The 23289-nt window shown below is 45.3% G+C and overlaps 1 protein-coding gene across 4 annotated transcripts; it reads left to right on the plus strand.

The window, feature by feature from the left end:
- Positions 1–20251: 20251 nt before the first annotated feature.
- Positions 20252–23271, plus strand: ITPRIPL1 (ITPRIP like 1). 4 transcript variants are annotated; one of them, XM_045550127.1, is made up of 3 exons: positions 20252–20502; positions 20681–20772; positions 21560–23271. In XM_045550127.1, exon 3 carries the CDS (start codon positions 21574–21576, stop codon positions 23212–23214), a length of 1641 nt encoding a protein of 546 aa, XP_045406083.1. In that variant the 5' UTR covers positions 20252–20502; positions 20681–20772; positions 21560–21573; the 3' UTR covers positions 23215–23271. The 4 variants fall into 4 exon arrangements, with proteins under 4 accessions (XP_045406083.1, XP_045406082.1, XP_045406084.1 ...); XM_045550126.1 differs by having other exon boundaries at positions 20256–20502; positions 20678–20772; XM_045550128.1 differs by lacking the exon at positions 20681–20772 and having other exon boundaries at positions 20256–20502.
- Positions 23272–23289: the final 18 nt, after the last annotated feature.

Here is a 23289-nt window from a genome sequence, read left to right on the forward strand (position 1 = left end):
GCGTGAGAGCGCGCCGCTTCCCCTTGGCTTTCTCGCGGAGTGGGCGGGGCTGGAGCTTCTAGGTCCCCCGGATCCCTGGACCCCGGAACTCTGGTTCCGGGAGCCAGCTGGTCCTTCGGACCCACGACCAGTACTTTGCCTCGACCTCAGGCCCTGGCCTTTGGTCCGAGAACCTCTCACATCGTAACGAAACCTACGCCTGCTGAGTCCCAGTCCTGTCACAAGCTCTATTCTACTTTCTTTTTCCTCTAACTTTGGCAACAGTCCAATAAGTAGGCATGCAAGGAGGGTCTGATTAGCCCCATCTCCAGATGAGATGACTCAAGCACCAAGCAAGCAAGTTAAACGTGTGTGTGTGTGTGTGTGTGTGTTAATGACTGGTGTCTTCCTTTGAGTTTCTCTTCTGTATAGAGCAATTGAAAAAAAGCTTCTGTTCTCCACGTGTCCCACCTAAATCCATGCTCTGAAGACCCTCATTCTCACCCAGCTAAGTGAACAGGGCCCGGGGCCCCATTTGCTCCCAGTTGTCTGTCACATTCCATGGCAGGGCCCTGTGAACATTGGTGAAGGCATCTCCGTCCTGGCAGGGTCAAATCCTTGAAGGCAGTGACTTAAATTTCTTCCCCAGCTACAAAGTCCAGGGCTGGTGGGCACTCCCTCCCTACTCTACCCCATCAACCATTTCTCACCAATGGAATGGTAACTTACCGCTGAATGGTTCCCTCACTCAGAGCATGATTGCTTTTGAGAAGATGAATGAATAGAAGGATGGGTATTAAGCCAAAGGAATGCATCCTCAATAGTAGTCTCCTGGGCCAAATTTGACCTGTGGTGGTATTGTATTTGGCTCACTGTTGGCTCCTTATTTAAAAGTTAGGGTAATTCACACAAATTCTGAATTTCCCCCATCAGTTGAGAAATCAGAAAATTGACCACATTGACCCACATATCTAGATGGCATACTTGCTCAGTGCTAATCAGCAGCTGCCAAGGTTAGAAGGTACACATGTTTCTCTCAGTGCTCTTGTGTTCTCATACCTGTCCACCTTACTCCTTATTTTTACCTGCCTGGCCACTGTAGCTGTGGAGTTTGCTGCCTTGAGCTGTGTGTGTGTTTTAAATATCTAACTAGACCTGCCAAGGGACAGTAAAGTCCTTGTAGCTCCACTCCTCAGTGGCTACAAGACTTTGAAGTAGCTTCCTGGTGTCTCTGGGTAAGCATCATTTCCTCATCCTTGAAATTGAGGCAATACAACCTTATTGTGATTAAGTGAGGTTGTATGTTTAAAAGCACCTAGCAAAGTGCCTGATTCAAGGTGGGGGTTCACTAAAGGTTATTTAAATCTGAATCCTTAAGGCTGACTTTTATTTCATGATCATGCTGTGGTTTTCCCACATGTTACAAAAGGTCTGAAAGGTATTTCAGGGGGCTTCCACTCTGATTTGGTAGGAGTAGTATTCGTGTTCATAGACAAGGCCAGGCTGTGGGCAAATCTGTGAAGCAAGAAAAGAAGGAAAATTTCTCCATCTTCTCCTTTCCCCTCTAAGCAGGCTCTACCAAATGTAAATCCTCCATTTAGTCATTTAGATGAATTTGTAAGTTTCCATAGGATTTTAGAACTGGAAGGGGCCTTAGAGATGGAGTAGTTCGGTTTTCTCATTTCCCACATGAGGAGGCTATAGCCCAGGAAGGATCATCACACTGAATCATATGTACAGGAAGAAAATACTTGTGATTTAGGAAATAAAATGACAATGTTTTCTTATTCTAGGTAGGGGGCAGCATTTACCTGAGAGATGGGGTTCTTCAGTTGGGGGAAAGGCTCAAGGAAACTTCCTGGGCCATCTTGTTGAAAATGGGAAGAAGGGGTTATAGCGAAGGCAAGTCAAGGAGAGCACTCAGAGCCCCACATAAAAAAGGAAAGAGGGACAGCCACGGTGGCTTGTGCCTCTAATCCTAGTACTTTGGGAGGCCAAGGTAGGAGGATCCCTTCAGGCCAGAAGTTCAAGAACAGCCTGAGCAACATAGCATCACCTCATCTCTACAAAAAATGGAAAACTTAGCCAGGTGTGGTAGCGCATGTCTTTGGTCCCAGCTACTTGGGAGGCTATGAAAGGCAGGTTGCTTGAGCCCAGGAGTTTGAGGTTGCCATGAGCTATGATGACACCACTGCACTCTAGCCCAGGCAGCTACAGCTAAGATGTAAAGAGAGAAAAAGAAAGGTGCCAGGAAGCAAGAAAGGCCTAGGAATATGACAATTAGCCAGAACCTAAAGGAGCCATAGCATAGTAAAATTTCCCATCACAAAGATCAGCTTGATGCACTTTTAGGCAGTGAATTTTTTTTTTAAGTTGCTGTCCATACAATCTTTGCAGAGTTTTCCATCCATTTCCTCGAATCCTGAGTAAGAGTTTGTCACACACTGGTGTGTTTATGTTACTTTAGGGAATGAAGGAATGGAGGTGGTGTCCAGGGAAAGTTGAAATGAAGTGAGAGGGCTAGGTTATAGAGGATAAGACTCAGAGCTAGGAGACAAAATTCAATGAAAGCAAAGAATTTGTATAAGACGTAACTGGGAAGAAAATGTGTCCCTGAGAATTCTGAGGCTTCTGGCAGTGGGGAGATGCTGTTGTCCCCATAACATGTAGGATGAAGCATGAGCCTATTTATTGTAAGATTAAAAGAGAAATAAACATATAGATCAATATTCCAGAATTCAGAGCCTGAAAATAAACCCATACATTTAGGAACAATTGACTTTTGACAAGGGTACCAAGATAATCCAATGAGGAAAGAAGCAGCTTTTCCCCAAACCATGCTGGGACAATTGGATATCCACATGCAAAAGGATGAATTTGCTCCCCTACCACATACCATACACAAAAGCTAACTCAAAATGGATCATAAACCTAAATGTTAGGGCTAAAACTATAAAAGTCTTGCAAGAAGACAGAGAGATAAAACTTCATGACCTTGGGTTAGGCAATGCTTTCTTAGATGTGACACCAAAAGTATGAACAAGAAGAAAGAATAGATAAATTAGATTTCATCAAGATTAAAAACATTTGTATTTTAAAGTACATCATCAAGAAAGTGAAAAGACAACCCATAGAATGCAAGACAATATTTGCAAATTCATATATATGATAAAGAACTAATATCTAGAATATATAAAGAACTCTTACAACTAAATAATAATAAGACAACCCAATCATAAAATTGGGAAAGGATTTGAACAGACATTTCTTTAAAGAAAATATACATGTGGCCAGTAAGCACATGAAAAGATGCTCAACATTATTATTCATGAGGGAAATGCAAATCAAAACTATGAGATACCACTTCAAACCAATTCGATGGCTAGAATTAAAAAGATGGACAGGCCAGGCATGGTGGTTTACACCTGTAATCCTAGCACTCTGGGAGGCCAAGGCAGGAGGATCACTTGAGGTCAGGAGTTCAACACCAGCCTGAGCAACAGCGAGACCCCATCTCTACTAAAAATAGAAAAATTAGCCAGGCGTGGTTGCGTGCACCTGTAATGTCAGCTACTCGGGAGGCTGAGGCAGGAGAATTGCTTGAGCCTAGGACTTTGAGGTTGCTGTAAGTTAGGCTGGCACCATGGCACTCTAGCCCAGGTGACAGAGTGAGACTCTATCTCAAAAAAAAAAAAAAGATGGATAATAACAAGTGCTGGCAGAGATGTGGAGAAACTGAAACCCTCTTATACCACTGGTAGGAATGTAAAATGGTGTGGCCACTTTGGAAAACAGTTTGGCAGTTCCTTAAAAAGTTAAACATAAGGTAACCATATGACCCAGCAATTCTACTCCTAGGAATCTATTCAATAGAATTGAAAACGTATGTCTACACAAAAATCTGTACACAAATTTCCAAAGCAGCACTATTCACAAAAACCAAAAACTGGAAACAATCCAGTTGTTCGTCAACTAATGAACAAAATGTGGTATAGCCATACAATGCAATATTATTCAGCCTCAAAAAGCAATGAAGTATTGATGAATGCTACAGCATGGATGAATCTCAAAAACATATTAAATGAAAGACGCCAGTCACAAAAGTCCACATATTGTATGATTCCATGTATATGAAATGTCCAAGGTAGGCAAATCTGTAGAGACAGAAAGTAGATTAGTGGTTGCCTAGGGTGGGAGGCAGGGCAGGAAAGAGAGGGAGTGACTCCTAATGGAAAGTTTTTTTATTGGAGTGATGAAATGTTCTAAAATTAGATGATGGTAATTGGTGGACAACTTGGAATATATATTTAAAAACATTGAACTATACATTTTAAATGAAAGAATTTTATGGTATATAAATTATACCTCAATAAAGTTGTCTTAAACAAATTTTAATAGAGGATTATCTTCAGGAAGCTGATGATTGGGGGCACCCTGGCAGGCACAGACCCCTAGGGTGACATTAGTTACCAAGGTAGGCTCAGAGCAAGGGCCTTTAGCTTCATTCTGGCCCATATGTGTTCCACTGTACTGCCTCTCTCCAAAGATGACCATCAGAATTCACAGTGTAACCACATCAGATCAATGTGGTTCAACTTTTATGTAACAAAGTTGTGAGTTGTTTTTCAGTTGCCATGGACCTCTAGATTGAAGGCCACATAACCTGAGCAAGCCCAAATGACCCAAGTGTGCAACCATGGGCAGAACCCAAGTGCTTGGAAGAAGGAGTGGGAACTGAATTAAGCAGACACCACATGGCTGGATCCAGGATCCAATCAGATTGGCTTCTGGTCTAACCCCAGGGCATGGTCCAATCAGAAGATGTCTCCTGACATCACCAAATTGCAAGATCCAATCAGATCACACGTCATTACCCTCACTTCTATGCACATTAGGCAGCAAGCCCATGGTTTGCTCAGTAACAACTACTCCCCAGCCCCAAGCCTGAACAGATTACCCAGACTTCTGCCTGGGCCCTGAATTTCTATACCTTAAAACCTGTCACTTCATTTAGTTAATTCTCAAATATTTATGTGTGCACTACTCCGTGAACACTTTTAGGGACTCAGAAAAACAAGACACAATTAGGACCCTTGAGGAGTTACAGTTTTGCAGAAGTAAAACATAAACAACTGCAATTAAAAAGCAGACTGTGGGCCAGGCGCGGTGGCTCACGCCTGTAATCCTAGCACTCTGGGAGGCCAAGGCGGGAGGATCGCTCGAGGTCAGAAGCAAGAGCGAGAGCCTGAGCAAGAGCGAGACCCCATCTCTACTAAAAAGTAGAAAGAAATTACCTGGACAGCTAAAAATATATATGGAAAAAAATTAGCCGGGCATGGTGGCGCATGCCTGTAGTTCCAGCTACTCGGGAGGCTGAGGCAGGAGGATTGCTTGAGCCCAGGAGTTTGAGGTTGCTGTGAGCTAGGCTGACGCCACTGCACTCTACCCAGGGCAACAGAGCAAAACTCTGTCTCATAAAAAAAAAAAAAAAGCAGAATGCAAGTTGGGCGCAGTGGTGAATGCCTATAGTCCCAGCTACTCAGGAAGCTGAAGCAAAAGGATTGTTTGAGCCCAGGAATTCAAGGCTTTAGTGCCTGACGATTGCACTACTGCACTCCCTCCAGTCTGGACAACAGAGTGTCTCTAGAAAGAAAAAAAAAAAAAGCAGAATGCAGTCAGTGCCACAAGGGGGCACTGTGGAAGAGCTAAGAAATGACTTCTGACTTAGGAGACTAGGTGAGGCTTTGCAGCTACGATGTAAAAGCTGGCTAGGATTTCAGTAGAGGCGGGAAGTGGGGGATTTCAAAGGGATACAGAAAAAGCAAAAGCATGAAGTCACACATGAAGGTGTGTCTTGGGAACTGTTAAAAGCTCAATTCAGCTGAGTGCAGGGTAAATGTAAGAAATGGAACGATGTGGCCTGCACAGGTGGCTCACACCTGTAATCCTAGCACTCTGGGCGGCCAAGACGAGAGGATTACTTGACGTCAGGAGTTTGAGTCTCTACTAAAAATAGAAAGAAAATTAGCTGGTCAACTAAAAATAGAAGCAAAAAATTAGCCAGGCGTGGTGGCGAGCACCTATAGTCCCAGCTATTGGGGAGGCTGAGGCAGGAGCATCGCTTGAGCCCAGGAGTTTGAGGTTGCTGTGAGCTTGAGCTGGTCTGATGCCACAGTGCTTACTCTAGCCCTGGCAACAAAGCCAGACTGTGTCTCAAAAAAGAAAGAAAGAAAGAAAAAGGAAGGAAGGAAGGAAGGAAGGAAGGAAGGAAGGAAGGAAGGAAGGAAGAAGGAAAGAAAGAAAGAAATGGAACAATGTGATAGAGATAGAGTGCATAATCTCTTTATTTAAAAAAGAATGCCATTGTAAAGAGCTTTTGCTTTGTTCGGCAGACAGTAGGAAGCTATAGCAGGTTACTTGTTTGGGGGGTTTCATTTGTTTTTACAGCTTCATAGCAGGTATTTGATTAGAGGGACCTTTTGGATTAAGCAAAAACTTAGAGTATTTATTAATATCACGTGACAAGCATTTGCAAAGTTCCACTTTAACCTACATTATCTCACTGACTCCCCATCAAGCCCTATGAAATATATTGATGTCCTTCACTTCACCAATGAAGAACTCAAAGCCCCAGGAAGGTATTTGACTTGCCTGGCTTCATCTGCCTCAAAGCCAGGCATTCTCATTCCAGACCCTATGCAAGGGGACTTCTCACAGATCTGAGCTTCAAAAAGGTGATTCTCAACTGCTAGGTAAGATGGATGGTGGGGGAGTGGGGTGGCCAGAGACAGGGAGTAGAGCTGAGAGGCTATCGCAGGGGAAGTGAGAGATTAGGTGTGCCTGGCAGAGGTAGCATGGGCAGGGGATATGGAATGCTAGAAATGTAAATGAAACGCAAAGGGACTTGGTGATTGTTTTTGGTGAGTTCAGGAAGACCTCAGGTTGCCTGAACTCTTGGGGCTGGGAAGGAGGAGTGCTGGGTCATCCAAAAGCCTGATATGAGCTCATAACTTGCATATTGGATGGTGAAATGCCTCCTGACCCAGGATAAAATATACACATTATAGGGTGAGACTGAGGCTAAATCAAATGACTCCAGTAAGCGTAATTTGGTGTCCTAACTGGAGAAAGGTAAGTTCCTTCTCTAGTTGCCTAGGCCATTGATTCACTCTGTAACGCACACTTTTGAACTACTTTATTCATTCATTCCTTTCTTCATTTAGCAAATTTTATTGTCTCCTGTGAGTCAGACACTATAATAGGTTCTAGGGCTGCACCAACTTACATTTTATATGTGAGTATATGTAAGATTTAACTGTGTGGTGACAAAATTGGTTTTCTAATTGATTCATCTGGTGTATGTTTCTAAACAGGCTTGTTCCCTTCCAGGTCTTTACCTTAGAAGGCAATGGTGTTGTTTCGACCAAGAGGCAGTTTGACGTAGTGATTAAAAGCAGGGACTCTTATGCCAGACTGCCTGGATTCAAATCCCAGCTTTACCCCTTACTAGCTGTGTAATCTTAGGTCAGTTCTTAGCTACTCTCTGCCTAATGGGGATAGTTTTATCTACTCCACAGGGTTGCCTGGCACCTAGAACTATGCCAGGAAACAGTAGGTGTTAGGTATTGTCTGGCAGTGCTGCATTTCTTAAAAGCATCTGAAACACTCTGTCTGGAGGCAGTTTCTGACTCACATAGAAAAACTGCCTCATTCTTTTTTGTATCCATCCTTTCTTTTCCCTATGGTCTTACCCAACCTTGTGGCCCTTCCACCCAGCAAACTTGGTTCTGAATGCCTGTTGCCTGTTCCCCAAACCCCAGGCCTCACTCAGAAGATAACAGGTTGCCAGACTGGGTCTATTCAGAGGCATGACTATAGGTTGTGCGGCTGTTCCCAGAATGCTGTCAGCTGTGGCTGTGTTATTAGTTGCTTCACCAGGTGAATAATTTGCAGAGGCTAAGAACTCATTTTGGTGTACAAATTGCCATATACTTGTTTAAAAATAAATGTAAACTTCCTACAAAGGCAGTCATGTGTCAAGATGTGGCTCATGTTTCCAAGATGGATCCATTTGTAGCCAGGCAGCAGGTGGCTTGCAGAGTTGTGAGAAGTGGTTTCTGCCACAGATGGAAGACAGTCTCTTGTGACAAGCTGAGTCTCCTACTTGTACCGGGCAGCTCCTCTGATAGGCTTCTCTGTCCCTACCATCTCATTCCTTCCAATTTCTCTTGCAGAGTGGAGCCTTTAAAAACCCAGATCAGGGCCGGACACAGTGGCTCATGCTTGTAATTCTAGCACTCTGGGAGGCCGAGGGAGGAGGATTGCTTGAGCTCAGGAGTTCGAGACAAGCCTGAGCAAGAGTAAGACCCCACCTCTGCCAAAAATAGAAAAAATCAGCTGGCCGTGTTGGTGGCACCTGTAGTCCCAGCTACTTGGGAGGCTTAGACAGGAGGCTGGGCTCGATCCCAGGAGTTTGAGGTTGGTGTGAGCTATAATGATACCACTGCACTCTACCTAGGGTTACGGAGTAAGACTGTCTAAAAAATAAAAAAAATAAATAAATAAAGGATGGGCAATCTCTGCGCTACCTGTGTTATTCTTAGTTCTCCACGCATTGTGCCTGGCACTCTGGCACTCCACAGCTGCCTCTCCTAATGGACCTCTACATTCTTCTCACAGGTGACAAGCGACCTGCCCTTCAGCCAGCAGTGTAGTCTAGTGTTTCCGTCCCCAACCCCCCATGCTGTAGACCAGTACCCATCCATGGCCTATTAGGTACCGGGCCGCACAGCAGGAGGCGAGCAGCCCCAAGCAAAGCTTCTTGTGTATTTACAGCCACTCTCCGTTGCTGGCATCACCACATAAGCTCCGCTTCCTGTCAGATCAGCAGAGGCATTAGATTCTCATAGGAGCACAAACTCTACTGTAGCCTGCACGTGTAAGGGATCTAGGTTGAGCGCTCCTTAGGTGAATCTAAAGCCTGATGATCTGGGGTGGAGCTAAAGCAGTGATGCTAGCGCTGGGAAGTGGCTGCAAATACAGATTATCATTATCACAGAGAGGTTTGACTGCACAATAAATGTAATGTGTTTGAATCATCCCGACACCATCCCTTCCACCATGGAAAAATTATCTTCCATGAAATCGGTCCCTGGTGCCAAAAAGGTGGGGGACCACTGGTCTAGTGGCATTGCTGCTGCCTCAGCCAGTGCTGCAGCATTGAAGGAGTTAATATTTTCATGCATTTCACTCTGATTATTAAAATGAGTGGGAATTTTTTAAAAATTAAAATTGGTGATACTAGTAAAAAGCAAAGATTTTGTAACTTACTATAGTTGGAAGTCAACAAGCAGGTGAAAGTAGTAAATTTTTTACTGCAAATGCTTGGGGGCTCATTGGACTTAAGCCAATGCCTATGTTCAACTGGAAAATAAAATAAAAGAATATGGACAAATAATTTGGAAATGTCATTGAAGAAAATATCTAAAAGGTATAATAATAATTAGATATTCTATACATATTTTTTTCCTTTTTTTCCCTGGAAATGGGATCTCTTCTCCCTAATAGTGTTTGAGTTATTATTCACCTAGTACATATTCACCTTTTGTACATGTTCAGGAGTATATTATAGTCAGAACTGCCTTAATTTCATTGAAAAACTAGAATGATAATATAATATTAATAATTGACTTTTTTTTAGTTTATTATGTGCTACGCATTCATCTCATTTCATCCTCAACAACCAACTTCAGAGGTAGGTGTCGGGAGAGGCGATTTGCCATGGTCCAGAGCATCCCTGAACGTTCTTGTTGGGTATGCCAGAAATGCAAGGCTGTAGCAATGCTTTACTAGGGCCCTTTCTGAGAATCATGCTTTTAGTGATCAGCCTTTAGTGATGAAGTAATGCCTTCCCCCAGGACATAGAGAAGAATGTCCATGAAAGAGGTAGTTTCCCTGAGATCGGAATTCCTTGTCTGCAATGCAAAGCATTCCATGCAGAGCATCCACCTGTGCCCCTCCTTGTTGCCCCGTGGGACTTGGGAGAGCAAGGAGAATTGACACAATCAGGAAGTTCATGCTGCTTGCTATGCCGTAATAAAGCCTTTTATCTCTGACCCAGAAGTCTTGTGTCTTCTGCCAGCATCCATGACACAGTAAATATAATAGCTTGTAAAGCAGGGTAAAATTCCAGACTTTGACAGTTTGGATGGAAAGGATTTAATGTTGTTATGACTATGGGGCAGCAAGCCCTGCAGCTACAGCCAAAATGCAACATGATTGCGGCAGCTGAGTCAATGGGTCCCTAAAACTGAGATAAATGGCATCAGCAATGAGGATACAGAGCTTCAAGTGGACTGAAAGCATTAGAACGTGCAAAGCCTTATTTACTGGAACAGAGCTGCTCTCTCCCTCTCCCCAGCCTCAGCTGCTTTAAGGAAAAAGTTGAGTATGTTGGGGAACTTCAGGGGAAGGGGCTCTGTTACAGGAGCCCAAGTCAGCATCCTTCCAGGTCCTGTGGCAAGAATCGGCACTGGGCTCATCCTGAGCAGGCTCGGAGCAGCCTGAAATAAAAGATGCTCAGTCCTTCAGGGCCAGGGTCAGAGAAGGCTGTGGCCAGTAGAGTCCTAGATACTGGATGAGCCTGAGGGCAAACCCTAGGCAGGGTCAGAGACTACAACCAGCAGCTACAAGGGCAAAACAAAGCGGAAATCTGATGCCAGTAACACAAAGGAGTTGCCACCTGGGTAGAAGCAAGGACTAGAATCCCTGAAGAGTAAACAGATGAACACATGGACCTTCCACCCCTTCCGCAGCCCTTCACCCCCTCAATAATTCAGGGCCCCAAGTTTTATGTGGTTTTGCTGGAAGCAAGTCCTGATGTAACCAGCTTTAGCCCCTGGGGACCTGGTCTCTGGAGCACCAGGATATGGTGAAAAGGCACCAGAAGGGACTGCCCTTCCCTTGTTCCCCGTTTTCTGTCCTTCCCATCCCCACTTAGTTCCTTTGTCTTTTCTCCATCCTGTATGTTCCACCTCAACGTGGAACTAAAATTTATAGTGTTATTAGTTACAGGGTTATAGATTAAGTTTGATTTCTAAACTTTTTTTTCCTACATAAGTGCTTTGGATCTATAAACCTGTTTTTAAAAGGCAGTTGAACACTTGATCTGTCTTCCTTTAGAAAATGCTGAATTGGGTTGTTTGGTACTCTCTGGGCCTCCAGGTCTTTTGTCTGTAAATAGAGATGATGTTGAAAAGACTAAATTAGTTAATACACATAAAACACCTACAATGGTAATTATTGTTGCTATTCATTGAGGTGTGATCTGTGATATATTTTGCCCAGTGGCTCAAGGGCCTTGATTGAACAAAGCTTCTCCACTCACCCCACTGCCATCCTAGACCATCCCCAGCCCAGATCACCCTCAGTCAGTCGGGGGGCAACGTCCCATGGGAAAGCCAAGGAAATAGGAAGCAATACCAATGTGCCAAAGAAATAAGAAAAGAAACCAAACACCAATGCACCTACCACCCTAGGACCTCAGAAACCCCTTGGGGCCCCTCCCCCCACCAGAGGTAACCACTTTTCCTGACTTTTATGTTAGCCATTCTCTTGCTTTTCTTTACAGTTTTGATATCAATATATGGTTTCTGAACAATATATTGCTCAGTTTTGAAAAAGTTAGTAGCAAGCACAAGCCCAGCAAAGAAAGGGTAACACAGCCCCATCAGATGGAGGCTCAAGAGAAGAGAGGATGACACAGAGTGTCAGCAGCAGAGGCTGGCCTGGCTTTCCTGAGAGTCCACATAGGCCACTCTGAGCTAAGAGGCTGAGGCCACAAAGCAGCCCCTGGAAGCACAAGGGTCATGGCAGCCTAGCATCAGCATGGTAGTGGTATAAACCAACACAACTTTTTGAGAAGGGGCACAAGCAACATATTTGTTTTTAAACCTTGCATGGTCAAAACTGTCTTTATTCTACTGTCATACTTGTTTGGTAGTTTGACTGAGTATAAAATTCTGGACTGGAAATCATTTTCCTTCAGAATTTTGAAGGCGTTTCTCTTTCATCTTCTTGCCTGTAGTGCTATTGAGAAGTCTGATACCATTCTTTCTGATCCCATGTATGTGATGTTTGTTGTTGTTTTTCTTCCCTTCCAGAAACTTATAGAATCCTCTGTTTGACCTGAGTGTCCTAAAATTTCATAATGGAGTGATTTAGTGTGGGTTTACTTTCCTCTACGTGGTGGGCACTCAGTTTCAGCCTGGAAGCTCATGCCTTCCAGTTATGTGTGGGATGTTTCTTTTATTATTTCTTTGATAAGATCTCCTCCTCTCCATCTCTTTCTGGGGCCCTCTAATCATCATACATTGGACCTACTGGGGTGACTCTTGCAATTTTTCTCTCCTCTTTCCAGCTCTTTGTATTTTTACTCTAATTTTGGGAAATTTCCTCAATTTTATCTTTCAGGCTCTCTATGGAGTTCTTTGTATCTATTATTAAAGTTTTTAATTTCCAAGAACTCTTTATGGACACTCATTGTATCTGGTCCAAATATATCTTTCATAGTTATAAAAAAAATTCAAATAAATATTTATTGAATGAATGAACAAGTAATTGGGACAGATGTTAGACAAAATCTACTCATATCTTTTCTTTTTATAGGAGATGGGTTCTTGCTCTGTTGCCCAGGCTGGAGTGCAGTGACTTTTCACAGCCATGATCACAGCTTGCTGCAGCCTGTAACTCCTAACCTCAAGTGATCTTCCTGCCTCAGCCTCCCAAGTAGCTGAGACTACAGGCACACACCATGCCCAGCTTGCTCAAATCTTTCAAATCCCTATTCAATCAAGAGCATCTATTTATTGTTCTCCCAACAGTACAAGTGCTACATCTGAGAAGAGAAAGACTGCTGTTTTTGTAAAGAAATATATGAGAAGTAAATAATACGCATTGATATGCTATTCAGATTTATTAAGCAATAGTGGTACATTTTATACATAGGTAGCAGCTAGTCTATTAATAATCCTCCTCCTCCACAAAGCATTAAAATCAGGCAGCAATTTTCTAGTTTACCTTTATGTTCAGAAGCATCAGCAATATACAAGTCAGTGTCCATATAGATCTTTGTTACACGGCAATCATCACAAAATGGTTGTCACCAGAGCAGGGAAAGTTTTGGAGCTTGTGATAACAAGAAATTTTGCAGTTGTAAAAACATTTTTTTTGTAATTCGTTGTTGAGAGAAATGGCTTGTCACATAGTTATTGTATCAGTTATTGTATCTGATTATCCTGAGCTTCCACCCTTAACCTCAAAATCAAATATTTTATTTAAGGTCTGTTGATTTGCTTTTCTTATTCTTGGCCATAGACCCAATTTCTGAATCCTTGGTCAAGATTCTGTGGATCTGTGGATCTGTCAGTTATCCCCAACTTCCAAACATCCTACATAAAAAAAAGGAAGTTACAGCTCCTACCCCAAGCCAAACACACTCCTATTTCTCATGGCTGGAATATCCTGTGTCATTCAGTCATTCAAACACACTTAGTAGTTGCAAACCAGGAATTGACCTAGGTCTCATTTTGGTTTTTGTCCTTAAGGATCTTAGCATTTCATTAGAGAAACCAATAGATAATCAAATAACCAGGATGCAGTGTGATGCAGTAAGGGCCATATTTAGTAATGTGAACACCGATGAGCCCAGGACGGGTGGATGACTAATCCAAGAGCCAGGTGCTCTAAATATATAGCATAGGGCCATTTAATCTGCTGCACCAACCTTAAAAGGGAAGGACTTTCATCGTTGCGTTTATCAGACGAGAAAGCTGAGGCCCAGGGAGTTTGGAACTTTGCCAGGCCCCAGACAGCAGGTGTTGAGACGACTCTGACTGAGTCCAGGCTCCCGGACCTCTTTCTTCCCCATACCAAACTGCATCCGCACGGGAAGGAAGCATCGCGCTGGGCTCAGGGGATGGATGGCAAAGGGGTTTTCCCGTCCCGTCAAGGAAGGGCAGGGGATATGCTGCTCCAGGCAGAGGCTGCGCGGTGAAGCCCCTGCACGCCGCGAGGGGCCGGGGTGCCGGCAGAGGGACCCGCCAGAGGGCTCCTGATCCCCGCCAGGCCCTTCCTCCGCTCTGCCCACAGGCTTCCGCTGCCCTAGATTTGCGGCCTGAGACTCATTTCCAGATCCGGCCAAACGAAGGTCTTGCTTTTGGGGGCAGGTCGTCTGGAGGGAGGACCGGCCCTGGTTGCTACGGCTGCCGCTTCAGAAACCACGTCTCCTTTTTCATCCTGAAATGAAACTCGTTGGTTAAAACGATCCTCACCGACATGATTTACAAGTAAGCTGATGCGCTAACTGTAATCCAGTGAGAAGGAAAGGACTCATTCATAACATGCTGAGAGGTTCCGTGTGTCCTGGCCCAGGGCCAACCACCGGGTTGCATCCCCTGGAAAGTCTGCAAATGTGCCAACCGGGCAAAAGGAATCTGCGTAAGTGTGCTATGGAGTCGAGGGCTGGCTCACATCTTCATGCACCGGCTTGCCCCTTTCAGGAAGGTCGCCAAGCGCCTCGCAAGCGTGCTTCCTGGTCACTGCGACCGCCCCCCCCCAAACTCTCCCGCTGTGACCAATGCGTCCAGTCCTGGGGGGCTATCCAGCGGCGGAAAAGGCGTGTGCGAGGGCGGAGGCGCGTCCACAGCTGGGAGGGACAGAGATGGCGGGTCGTAGGCCAAGGGAGGAGGCTCATGCTCCTGGGCCCAGAAACCTGGCCGGGAGGAGGAAGGTCTTCCCCACCCCCAGCCCCTCTTCTGAACCTCGAGGATTCCGCCCCCGCCCCCTGCACAGAGTGTGCCCTGCAGTCTTGGGTTAATTAAACACGCCATCGTGGGCGCACCTGTTTCTGAAGAAAACGCGTTTTGTGCTTCGGTCCATTAAGGCTCACAAGTACACATCCCATTCATGCGCTGGACACTGAATGTCTATTTTTGTATGTTAAAAGAGTACCTGTTCATTGTTAAATACACATCTGCAATCAATCCTTCCACCCTCATGTCTCTACCTACATTATTAATGGAAGATGAAAAAATATAAATAATAAATAAAAAGAAAAAATCCTTCCACCCTCAGAAGATCACTGTAAACATTTTGGGATCCACCCTTTGAAACTTTTTTCCTAGGCATATAACACACACACACAGATACACACACTAGGATTAAGCTATAGCATGCTCTTGTAACCTGCTTTTTTTCACTTAATAGTTTACGGCCTATTTTCCATCTTAACAAATGTAGATCTGCATAATCTATTTTTATATATGAGCATATTTCTATATTTTTATAGGAATATTATACAATGACCAAAACATGAGTGTGAGATTTATGCAGTCGTTTACTTTTGGTAAAAATATTGGAAACCCATGGGTGTGCCACAGGAATCTTTTACAAAAACTTTGTGGTTTGTGAATCATTTTAAAAAATACCTTCATAGCTCTTTTTGTGCCCTTAATTTTGCTCTCCCTTTGCTGCAACAATGGGTCCAATCATCATCTGTGGCATATGTATCATGCTCTGTAAACCTATAGCTTGCTCTTGCCCTCTAATTCTTTCTCTCCTCAATAAACCTCATTTTCATGCTTGCAAAAAATAAAAAAAAGATAAAAAAATAAAAATACCTTCACAGACCCATGACTCAGCTTATACCAATGATTATAATTATTTTCCACTCATAGTCTGCCATTCACTAGCAGTGGGAGTCTTCTCTCTATGTGGCCTCTTTGCATCCTTTTCCAACATCACCTGAGACAGGTCTGATAGCTCCCTATATTCTAACATCAGCAAGACATTCCAGGCTCTCCTTACTTCCTGGACATCTTGACATGTTGTACTGTCACTCGATTCCTTTTAGAGGAGACTAGCACAGTGGGACCAAATCTGGTCTTAAGAGTGCTGATCTGAATGGTTTGTATATAGCTGAAGCAGCACTGTCTTAGAGTGTAAACTCACAGACTGGCGCAAAGCCAACCTTTGGCAGTGACTGTGCTGCATCTCCTGTGTTTGGCCCCTGCAGATCCTCTCTCCCCCTTCTCCTTCCTGCTCTGTGCCCTGGCGTGCTGGACCGTAAGGCCTGCATCCAGAGACTCCCTTGTGATCTGGCTTCAGGTTGGTTTTGGCCAGTAGGAAGCATTGTTAGAAGGTGGGAGGGAGGTAGGAGAGAACTTAGCTCTCTTCCTGTGGGGTACCTGTGTTCTTCCAACTGAAGATCACCTTTTCTTATTAGACATCCTCTCCATGTGGCCGCCCTCTTCAAGTTCTGGGAACAAAATTTCCTCCCCTTTACACTCAAGCAGAGGTGGGCTCCCAGTTGTACCTACTCCAGGAATATCCATCTATCCCTTGTGGTTTTCCCTAAACCTTGAAACTCTTTTGTCCCTAGTTAAAATTGCTTCAATTACCCAGCTTGAATATGCCCATCACATCCTGCCAGTGATCCTAACTGATACCACAGGATTAAGGGTGATTTTTAAAAAAACCAATTTTTTATACTTTTCTTACTTTCCAAACTTTTTACAATGATGATTTTTTTTCCTTTCCTTTTCTTTTCTTTCTTTCTTTCTTTTGTTTTTTTTGGAGACAGAGTCTCACTCTGTTGCCCAGGCTAGAGTGCCATGGCATCAGCCCAGCTCACAGCAACCTCAAACTCCTGGGTTCAAGCAATCCTCCTGCCTCAGCCTCCCAAGTAGCTGGGACCACAGGCATGCGCCATCATGCCCGGCTAATTTTTTCTGTATGTATTTTTAGTTGTCCATACAATTTCTTTCTAGTAGAGATGGGGTTTCGCTCTTGCTCAGGCTGGTCTCGAACTCCTGAGCTCAAGCGATCCACCTGCCTCGGCCTCCCAGAGTGCTAGGATTACAAGTGTGAGCCACAGCACCCAGCCAGTGATGATTTTTTCGTTTTTGAATTTTTAAAATGTCATCAAGAAATATTATGCAGATCCTTTTGTTGAGACTCATCTGAGCAACTAGTGTTCTAAGGGGCACATTTCTGGAAATATGGCACATCACATCTAGAAGATGCTCCTCAAATTTATAACATATCTCTGAGTGGTGGGATGTGAAGGTAGCTTCTTTCTTTTATTCCTCCTATATAGTATGTATTTTTACAATATGCATATCATTTTTACAAAAAGATAAACTTTAAAAATAATATTCTGGGCTGAGCATGGTGGCTCATGCCTGTAATCCCAGGGCTTTGGGAGGCCGAGGCAGGAGGATCACTTGAGGCCAGGAGTTTGAGACCAGCCTGGGCAACATAGTGAGACCCCTGTCTCTACAAAAAAATTGAAAAATTACCCGGGCTTGGTGGCATGTGTCTGTAATCCCAGCTACTCAGTAGGTTGAGGTGGGAGGATTTCTTGAGCCCAGGAGTTTGAGGTTACAGTGAGCTATGATTGCACTACTGCACTCTAGCATAGGCAACAGAGCAAAACCCTGTTTCAAAAATAAATAAATTGAGAGAGGAAATTTCTGGGGGAAATGTGCACATTTTGATGCTTAAAAGCAGAGGTCAATGAACTTTTTCTATAAATCGCAAGATAATAAATGTTTTAGTGTTGGCAGACCAAGAGGCACAATCACGATATTATGTAGGTACTTACATAACAAGAGAGAAAACACATTTCCACAAAATTTGTATTGACAAAATTCAAAATATAATAAATTGAGTGCAGTATTTTTATATGGGTCTACTAATAAGAATAATGGAATTCTGTTTTTGGAAATAACATGCCACTTAATTGGGGTTCAATGTTAGTGTTTCCTATCATCCAAACAGATTGCAAATGTTCATCTGTTAATGCTGATCCATAATGAAATTTTAAATATTTCTTCTTTGAAAATGTCTTTTTATACAGATAGGTACTGCCAAATACTGACATTAATCCACAAGCATGTGATTTCAATTGAGCTTGGAAGGCATTTATTTATATAATTAGATTTTTCTCTTGATATTTGCCTTCTAGTATGTCATTACATTTCAGATTAATCACTTCTAATTGAAGTTTCGAGGGAAGCTCTTCAATTGCAAAGTTAAATGAATTTTGAAATATGGAACTGTCCTTTCTACTTGCACTGATGTCTGACAAACTGCTAGAACTATAGTTTGAGCTCAGAAAATATCTACTGCAAATTTACGTGAGAATGGAGATCTTGCTTTTGTTTTGACAGCATGGGAAGTGTATTAAGGAGCTTCATATTGTGAATCAAATAAAGTTAGTTGTTGAAATGACTTCATCACAGTGTAAGTTTCACATATAAGCGCCTTTTTGCCTTGTAATATTAGGTAGAATTCATTAACAGTATCAAGCAACCAACTTCATTTCTGTGCAGACCACGAATTAACAAACATCTTCTAACTGACCAGTTACTTTTAAAACAAACCCTTAACCATGGACACATGTTTTTAAACATATGGTTTTTAAATACCATTGTTTTTGCACACTCTGAATGTATTTTTTCATCCCAGCACCATGTCATAAATGAAAAGATAATAGAGAATTTCTTATAATTGGACAAATACACTAATGTTCAGTAATAACTTATAATCTATTTTTCATAATCCAAGTTTTATTTATTTATTTATTTATTTATTTCTTGAGACAGAGTCTCACTCTGTTGCCCAGGCTAGAGTGAGTGCCGTGGCGTCAGCCTAGCTCACAGCAACCTCAAATTCCTGGGCTCAAGCGATCCTCCTGCCTCAGCCTCCCGAGTAGCTGGGACTACAGGCATGTGCCACCATGCCCAGCTAATTTTTTCTATATATATTTTTAGTTGGCCAGATAATTTCTTTCTATTTTTTAGTAGAGACGGAGTCTCGCTCAGGCTGGTCTCGAACTCCTGACCTCGAGCGATCCACCCGCCTCGGCCTCCCAGAGGGCTAGGATTACAGGCGTGAGCCACCTCGCCCAGCTATTTTTCATAATCCAAGTTTATAAAAAGTAACTTTGGAACTTCAGTTATTGTTAGCCAGCAGACAGTCTTTTCCTGTCCACAATTAAAGAAGTCAGTATTTTTTTTATTTTTATTTTATTTATTTTTTTGAGACAGAGTCTCACTCTGTTGCCTGGGCTAGAGTGCGGTGGTGTCACCCTACCTCACAGCAACCTCAAACTCCTGGGCTTAGCCAATCCTCCTGCCCCGGCCTCCCAAGCGCACCCCTGGCTAATTTTTTTCTATTTTTAGTTGCTCAGCTAATTTTGTTTTTCTATTTTTTATTTTTTTTTCTTTATAGTTTTCCTATTGTTCCAGCTCGATGTTTTTCTATTTTTTTAGAGACAGGGTCTCCCTCTTGCTCAGGCTGGTCTTGAACCCCTGAGCTCAAGCAATCCTCCTGCCTCGAAGAAATCAGTATTTTTGGAAGTACTGTCCAACCTGTTTGGGGGCTCCTTCTGCATTGCTACTAGATAAGATCTGAAACTTGGTTTGTCCTTCAGCAGCGAGATTTTAGCTGGTATCAAGTGGTCATCACTTCCTTTTTCTCCTTGGATAGCTGACACAGGACAGGAAGACAGAGGGCTTTCTGATACTCTGAAGATCCATTTCAGGAGATCCATTCTGTTGGTATTTCTTAATGTGTGATAAGGCTTGTCCAGCCTCCACACTTTGTTAGAGTTCTCCTTCATACACACCTACCATTAGCAAAGCGGCCCTGTAGACTGAGGATTCTTACTCCCACGTGGCTAGAGAATAGCAAGCAAGGCCCCAAGCCAGGTCTTTGGGTGCTGTCTAGTCCTTTCATGAGAGTCACTTTGATAGGAGAAAGGGGTTGGGGAAAGACAGCTGAGTCTGGGTGGGGGCTGGGAGTGAGGCACATTTAAGGTGCTGAAAACACACCTCATCTTTGTGCCATTTTGCTCAGGGCCAGCCCTAAGTGAGAATGGTCAATTCCTAGTTTTGCCACCATCATCCTCACACCTAAATTCCCCGTAAGTATATTTTCTACCGAACTGAGCTGAGTGAAGCTGATAGCAGGCAGTGCAGTGCCCCCTTTTGCCACCCTAGGGAGGCCAAGCAGCTGCGAGAGTGTGCCCACCGCCACACCACTCTCCCAGCAAACTCCCGGGAGCCGGGGCTGCGGACACAGGACGTGTTCGCGGGAAGGGTCACCCGGCGGGGCGGCGCTCCCCTAGCACACGGGGCCGCCAGGGTGTGGGCGGGGAGGAGCTTGTACCCGCGGGGCGGGGCAGGGCGCGGCGGGGCGGGGAGGACCCGGACGGCGGGAGCTGCAGTTGTGGGCTGGCGACCTCGGAGCCGCGCACCGCATGGCGGGGGTCGCAGGGGCCCACCGCGCGCGGACGTTCGGACGCTCGGACAAACATGGTCTATACTTCCGAGAGGGGAGCGGGGTCACTCCTGCGTGCGGCCCCAGCGGTGAATCGGGAGATCCCACCCCGCGGGGAAGAAGGCAGGGATGGTCAGGCCGCGCTGTCTCTTTAAGACTGTGTTCCTGCTAACATCGACGGTGAGTAACCTGGCCCTGGTCCCGGGGGAAACCCTGAGGCGGGACGGGTCCTTGGTTTGATATGGATAGGTGGGTGAAAGTACAAATCTCTGGGCGTGGAATTTGGGAAAGTTATGAATGGGGTGGGGGAAACTCTGCTCTGAGCCAAAGCCCCCAGGTACCTTGTACATTTTAGCAGGGCTCCTGGAGAGAGCCGTGAGACTAGGCAAGGCCAAGTTCCAAAGGGAGGAGAGGAGAGCCGCCCACCTGGCTTCAGCGTCCACACCGCAGGTACAGTCCTTCATGAATCTTGGTAAGAGCAGCAGCTTGTGAGTTATTGAGGTGAATGCCAGAAGCTTCAGGCTTCAGTGGTGGGTGGGATGGCAGAGGAACAGACCACTGCCAGGTGGGCCATGGTTCTGCAAGCAGTTTTCTGGGCTGAGAAGTGGAGCTAGCCTGGCCACCCATAGGGCATCCAGCAGCTCCCTTAGGACCTCAAAAGGCACAGAAGGAAGCAGATGGCAGCACTGTGCCTCCCTGGCGCCCACTGGGCAGAGGGGGAGAGGCTGGGTGGTCTGATGACACTAGGTGAACAGAATGAAGATTGTGAAGTCATAGAGGAAGTGGGATGCTACAGCTGGGGCCTGGGGCTGGCTGCCTAGAGAGAGGAACGGTGCTGCCCAGGGAGACTCAGTGCTTTCTGCCTGTGGAAGGGACCCTCTGGGATCAGTGCACTGATGAGTCGGGTGAGGCCACCCTACAAGGGTCCCCTTCCCCATCCTACACAGGAATAAAAACAGCCCCATGTCCACCCTCTGGAAACCTAAATACCACCCACACCATGTGGAAGGAAAACAGTAGAGAAATTGAGTGGTACATCCTGCTGCTCCCCCCCTTCTCCCAAACCACCTCCCAGTTAGACTATTCTTGCTGTGTCCAAGCCCAGCTCTGTGAGCTTTCCGTTCCTCCTGAGTAGTTGACGTCTAGGATTTGGAGTATCAGGGCTCTGGGGAATATGCACTGGAGAGCAGATGAGTCTGGAAGATCACCACTGACTCCCACCCTCCTACTTCTCCAGATGCAGAGGCCTCCATGGCTGTGATAAGCCTGCTGTTCTTGGCAGTAATGTATGTTGTTCACCACCCCTTGATGGTCAGTGACCGGATGGACCTGGACACACTAGCCAGAAGTCGGCAGCTGGAGAAGCGAATGAGCGAGGAGATGCGCCAGTTAGAGAGAGAGTTTGAAGAGAGAAAGCGAGCAGCTGAACAGAGGCAGAAGGCAGAGAACTTCTGGAGAGGAGACACATCTGATGACGAGTTAGTGCTGGGGAAGAAGGACATGGGGTGGCCATTTCAGACCGACAGCCAGGAGGGGCCTCTGGGCTGGATACTGGGAAACCTGTGGCACGCTGGCCTCATTTGCGTTTTTCTCATCTTTGAGCTCCTACGACAGAACTTGCAGCATGAGCCAGCCTTTGATTCCAGCAGTGAGGAGGAGGAGGAAGTCCGTGTTGTGCCCATCACCTCTTACAACTGGCTCACTGACTTCCCCACCTGGGAGGCTCTGGACTCCTTTTACAAACATTATGTCCAAAATGCCATCCGTGACCTGCCCAGCACCTGTGAGTTCGTGGAGAGCTTTGTGGATGATCTCATTGAGGCCTGTCGGGTGCTCAGCCGCCGGGAGGCTCACCCACAGTTGGAGGACTGCTTGGGCATCGGGGCTGCCTTTGAGAAATGGGGAACCCTCCACGAGACTCAGAAATTTGATATCCTGGTGCCCATTGTCCCTCCTCAGGGCACTATGTTTGTCCTGGAGATGAGGGATGTGGCCCTAGGCCGCCGCTGTGGCCATGTGCTGGTGGAATCAGAATGTATGTGCAAGCGCGAGAAACTCCTAGGGGATGTACTATGCCTGGTGCACCACCACAGGGACCAGTTGGTGGTCTCAGGGAAGTGTGGCAGCTCCATCAAGGCAGCTCTCTGCACCGGCCTCCACCTGGATGTGTGCAAGACCATTCAGTGGTTCCGGACAATGGTGGGCAATGCCTGGGCCCTGGTGGCCCACAAATATGACTTTAAACTCAGTCTCCCACCTTCTACCACCTCCTGCAAGCTCAGGCTGGACTATCGCTCAGGCCGCTTTCTTTCAATCCACTTGGTCCTGGGGGTGCAACGGGAAGATACCTTGGTCTACCTCTTGAGTCAGGCTCCTGACCAGGAACAGCTCACCAGTGTAGACTGGCCTGAGTCCTTTGCAGCCTGTGAACACTTGTTCCTGAAGATGGTAGGGCGTTTTGCCCCTGAGAACACCTGTCACCTCAAGTGCTTCCAGATCATTTTAAGTCTCCGGGACCATCAGAGCTTACCCCACGGAGCGTCCCGCCCCATCCTCACCTCTTACCACTTCAAAACAGCCCTCATGCACCTGTTGCTACGGCTGCCCCTAACAGACTGGCAGCACAACATGCTCTCTCAGCGGCTCCAGGACATTCTCTGGTTCTTGGGCCGTGGCCTCCAGCAAAGGACCCTCCATCATTTCTTCATTGGTAACACTGTCCTGCCCCTGACCATCCCAATCCCTAAGGCATTTCGGAATGCTGAGCCTGTCAATCTCTTCCAACACCTGGTGCTAAACCCCATGGCACATTCACAGGCAGTGGAAGAGTTTCATAACCTTCTGACCCAGGTAAAAACTCTGCCCTGTGCCCCACTGGCTGCGGCACCTTAATGTAAAAGCCATTAAAAAAAAAAAAAACGGGAGCAGGTATTTCTGATTCCTCAGGCTGCGAAAGAGTTTATTTTT

Source organism: Lemur catta, chromosome 4 (genome assembly GCF_020740605.2).
Source record: "Lemur catta isolate mLemCat1 chromosome 4, mLemCat1.pri, whole genome shotgun sequence".
Taxonomy (NCBI): Eukaryota; Metazoa; Chordata; class Mammalia; order Primates; family Lemuridae; genus Lemur; species Lemur catta.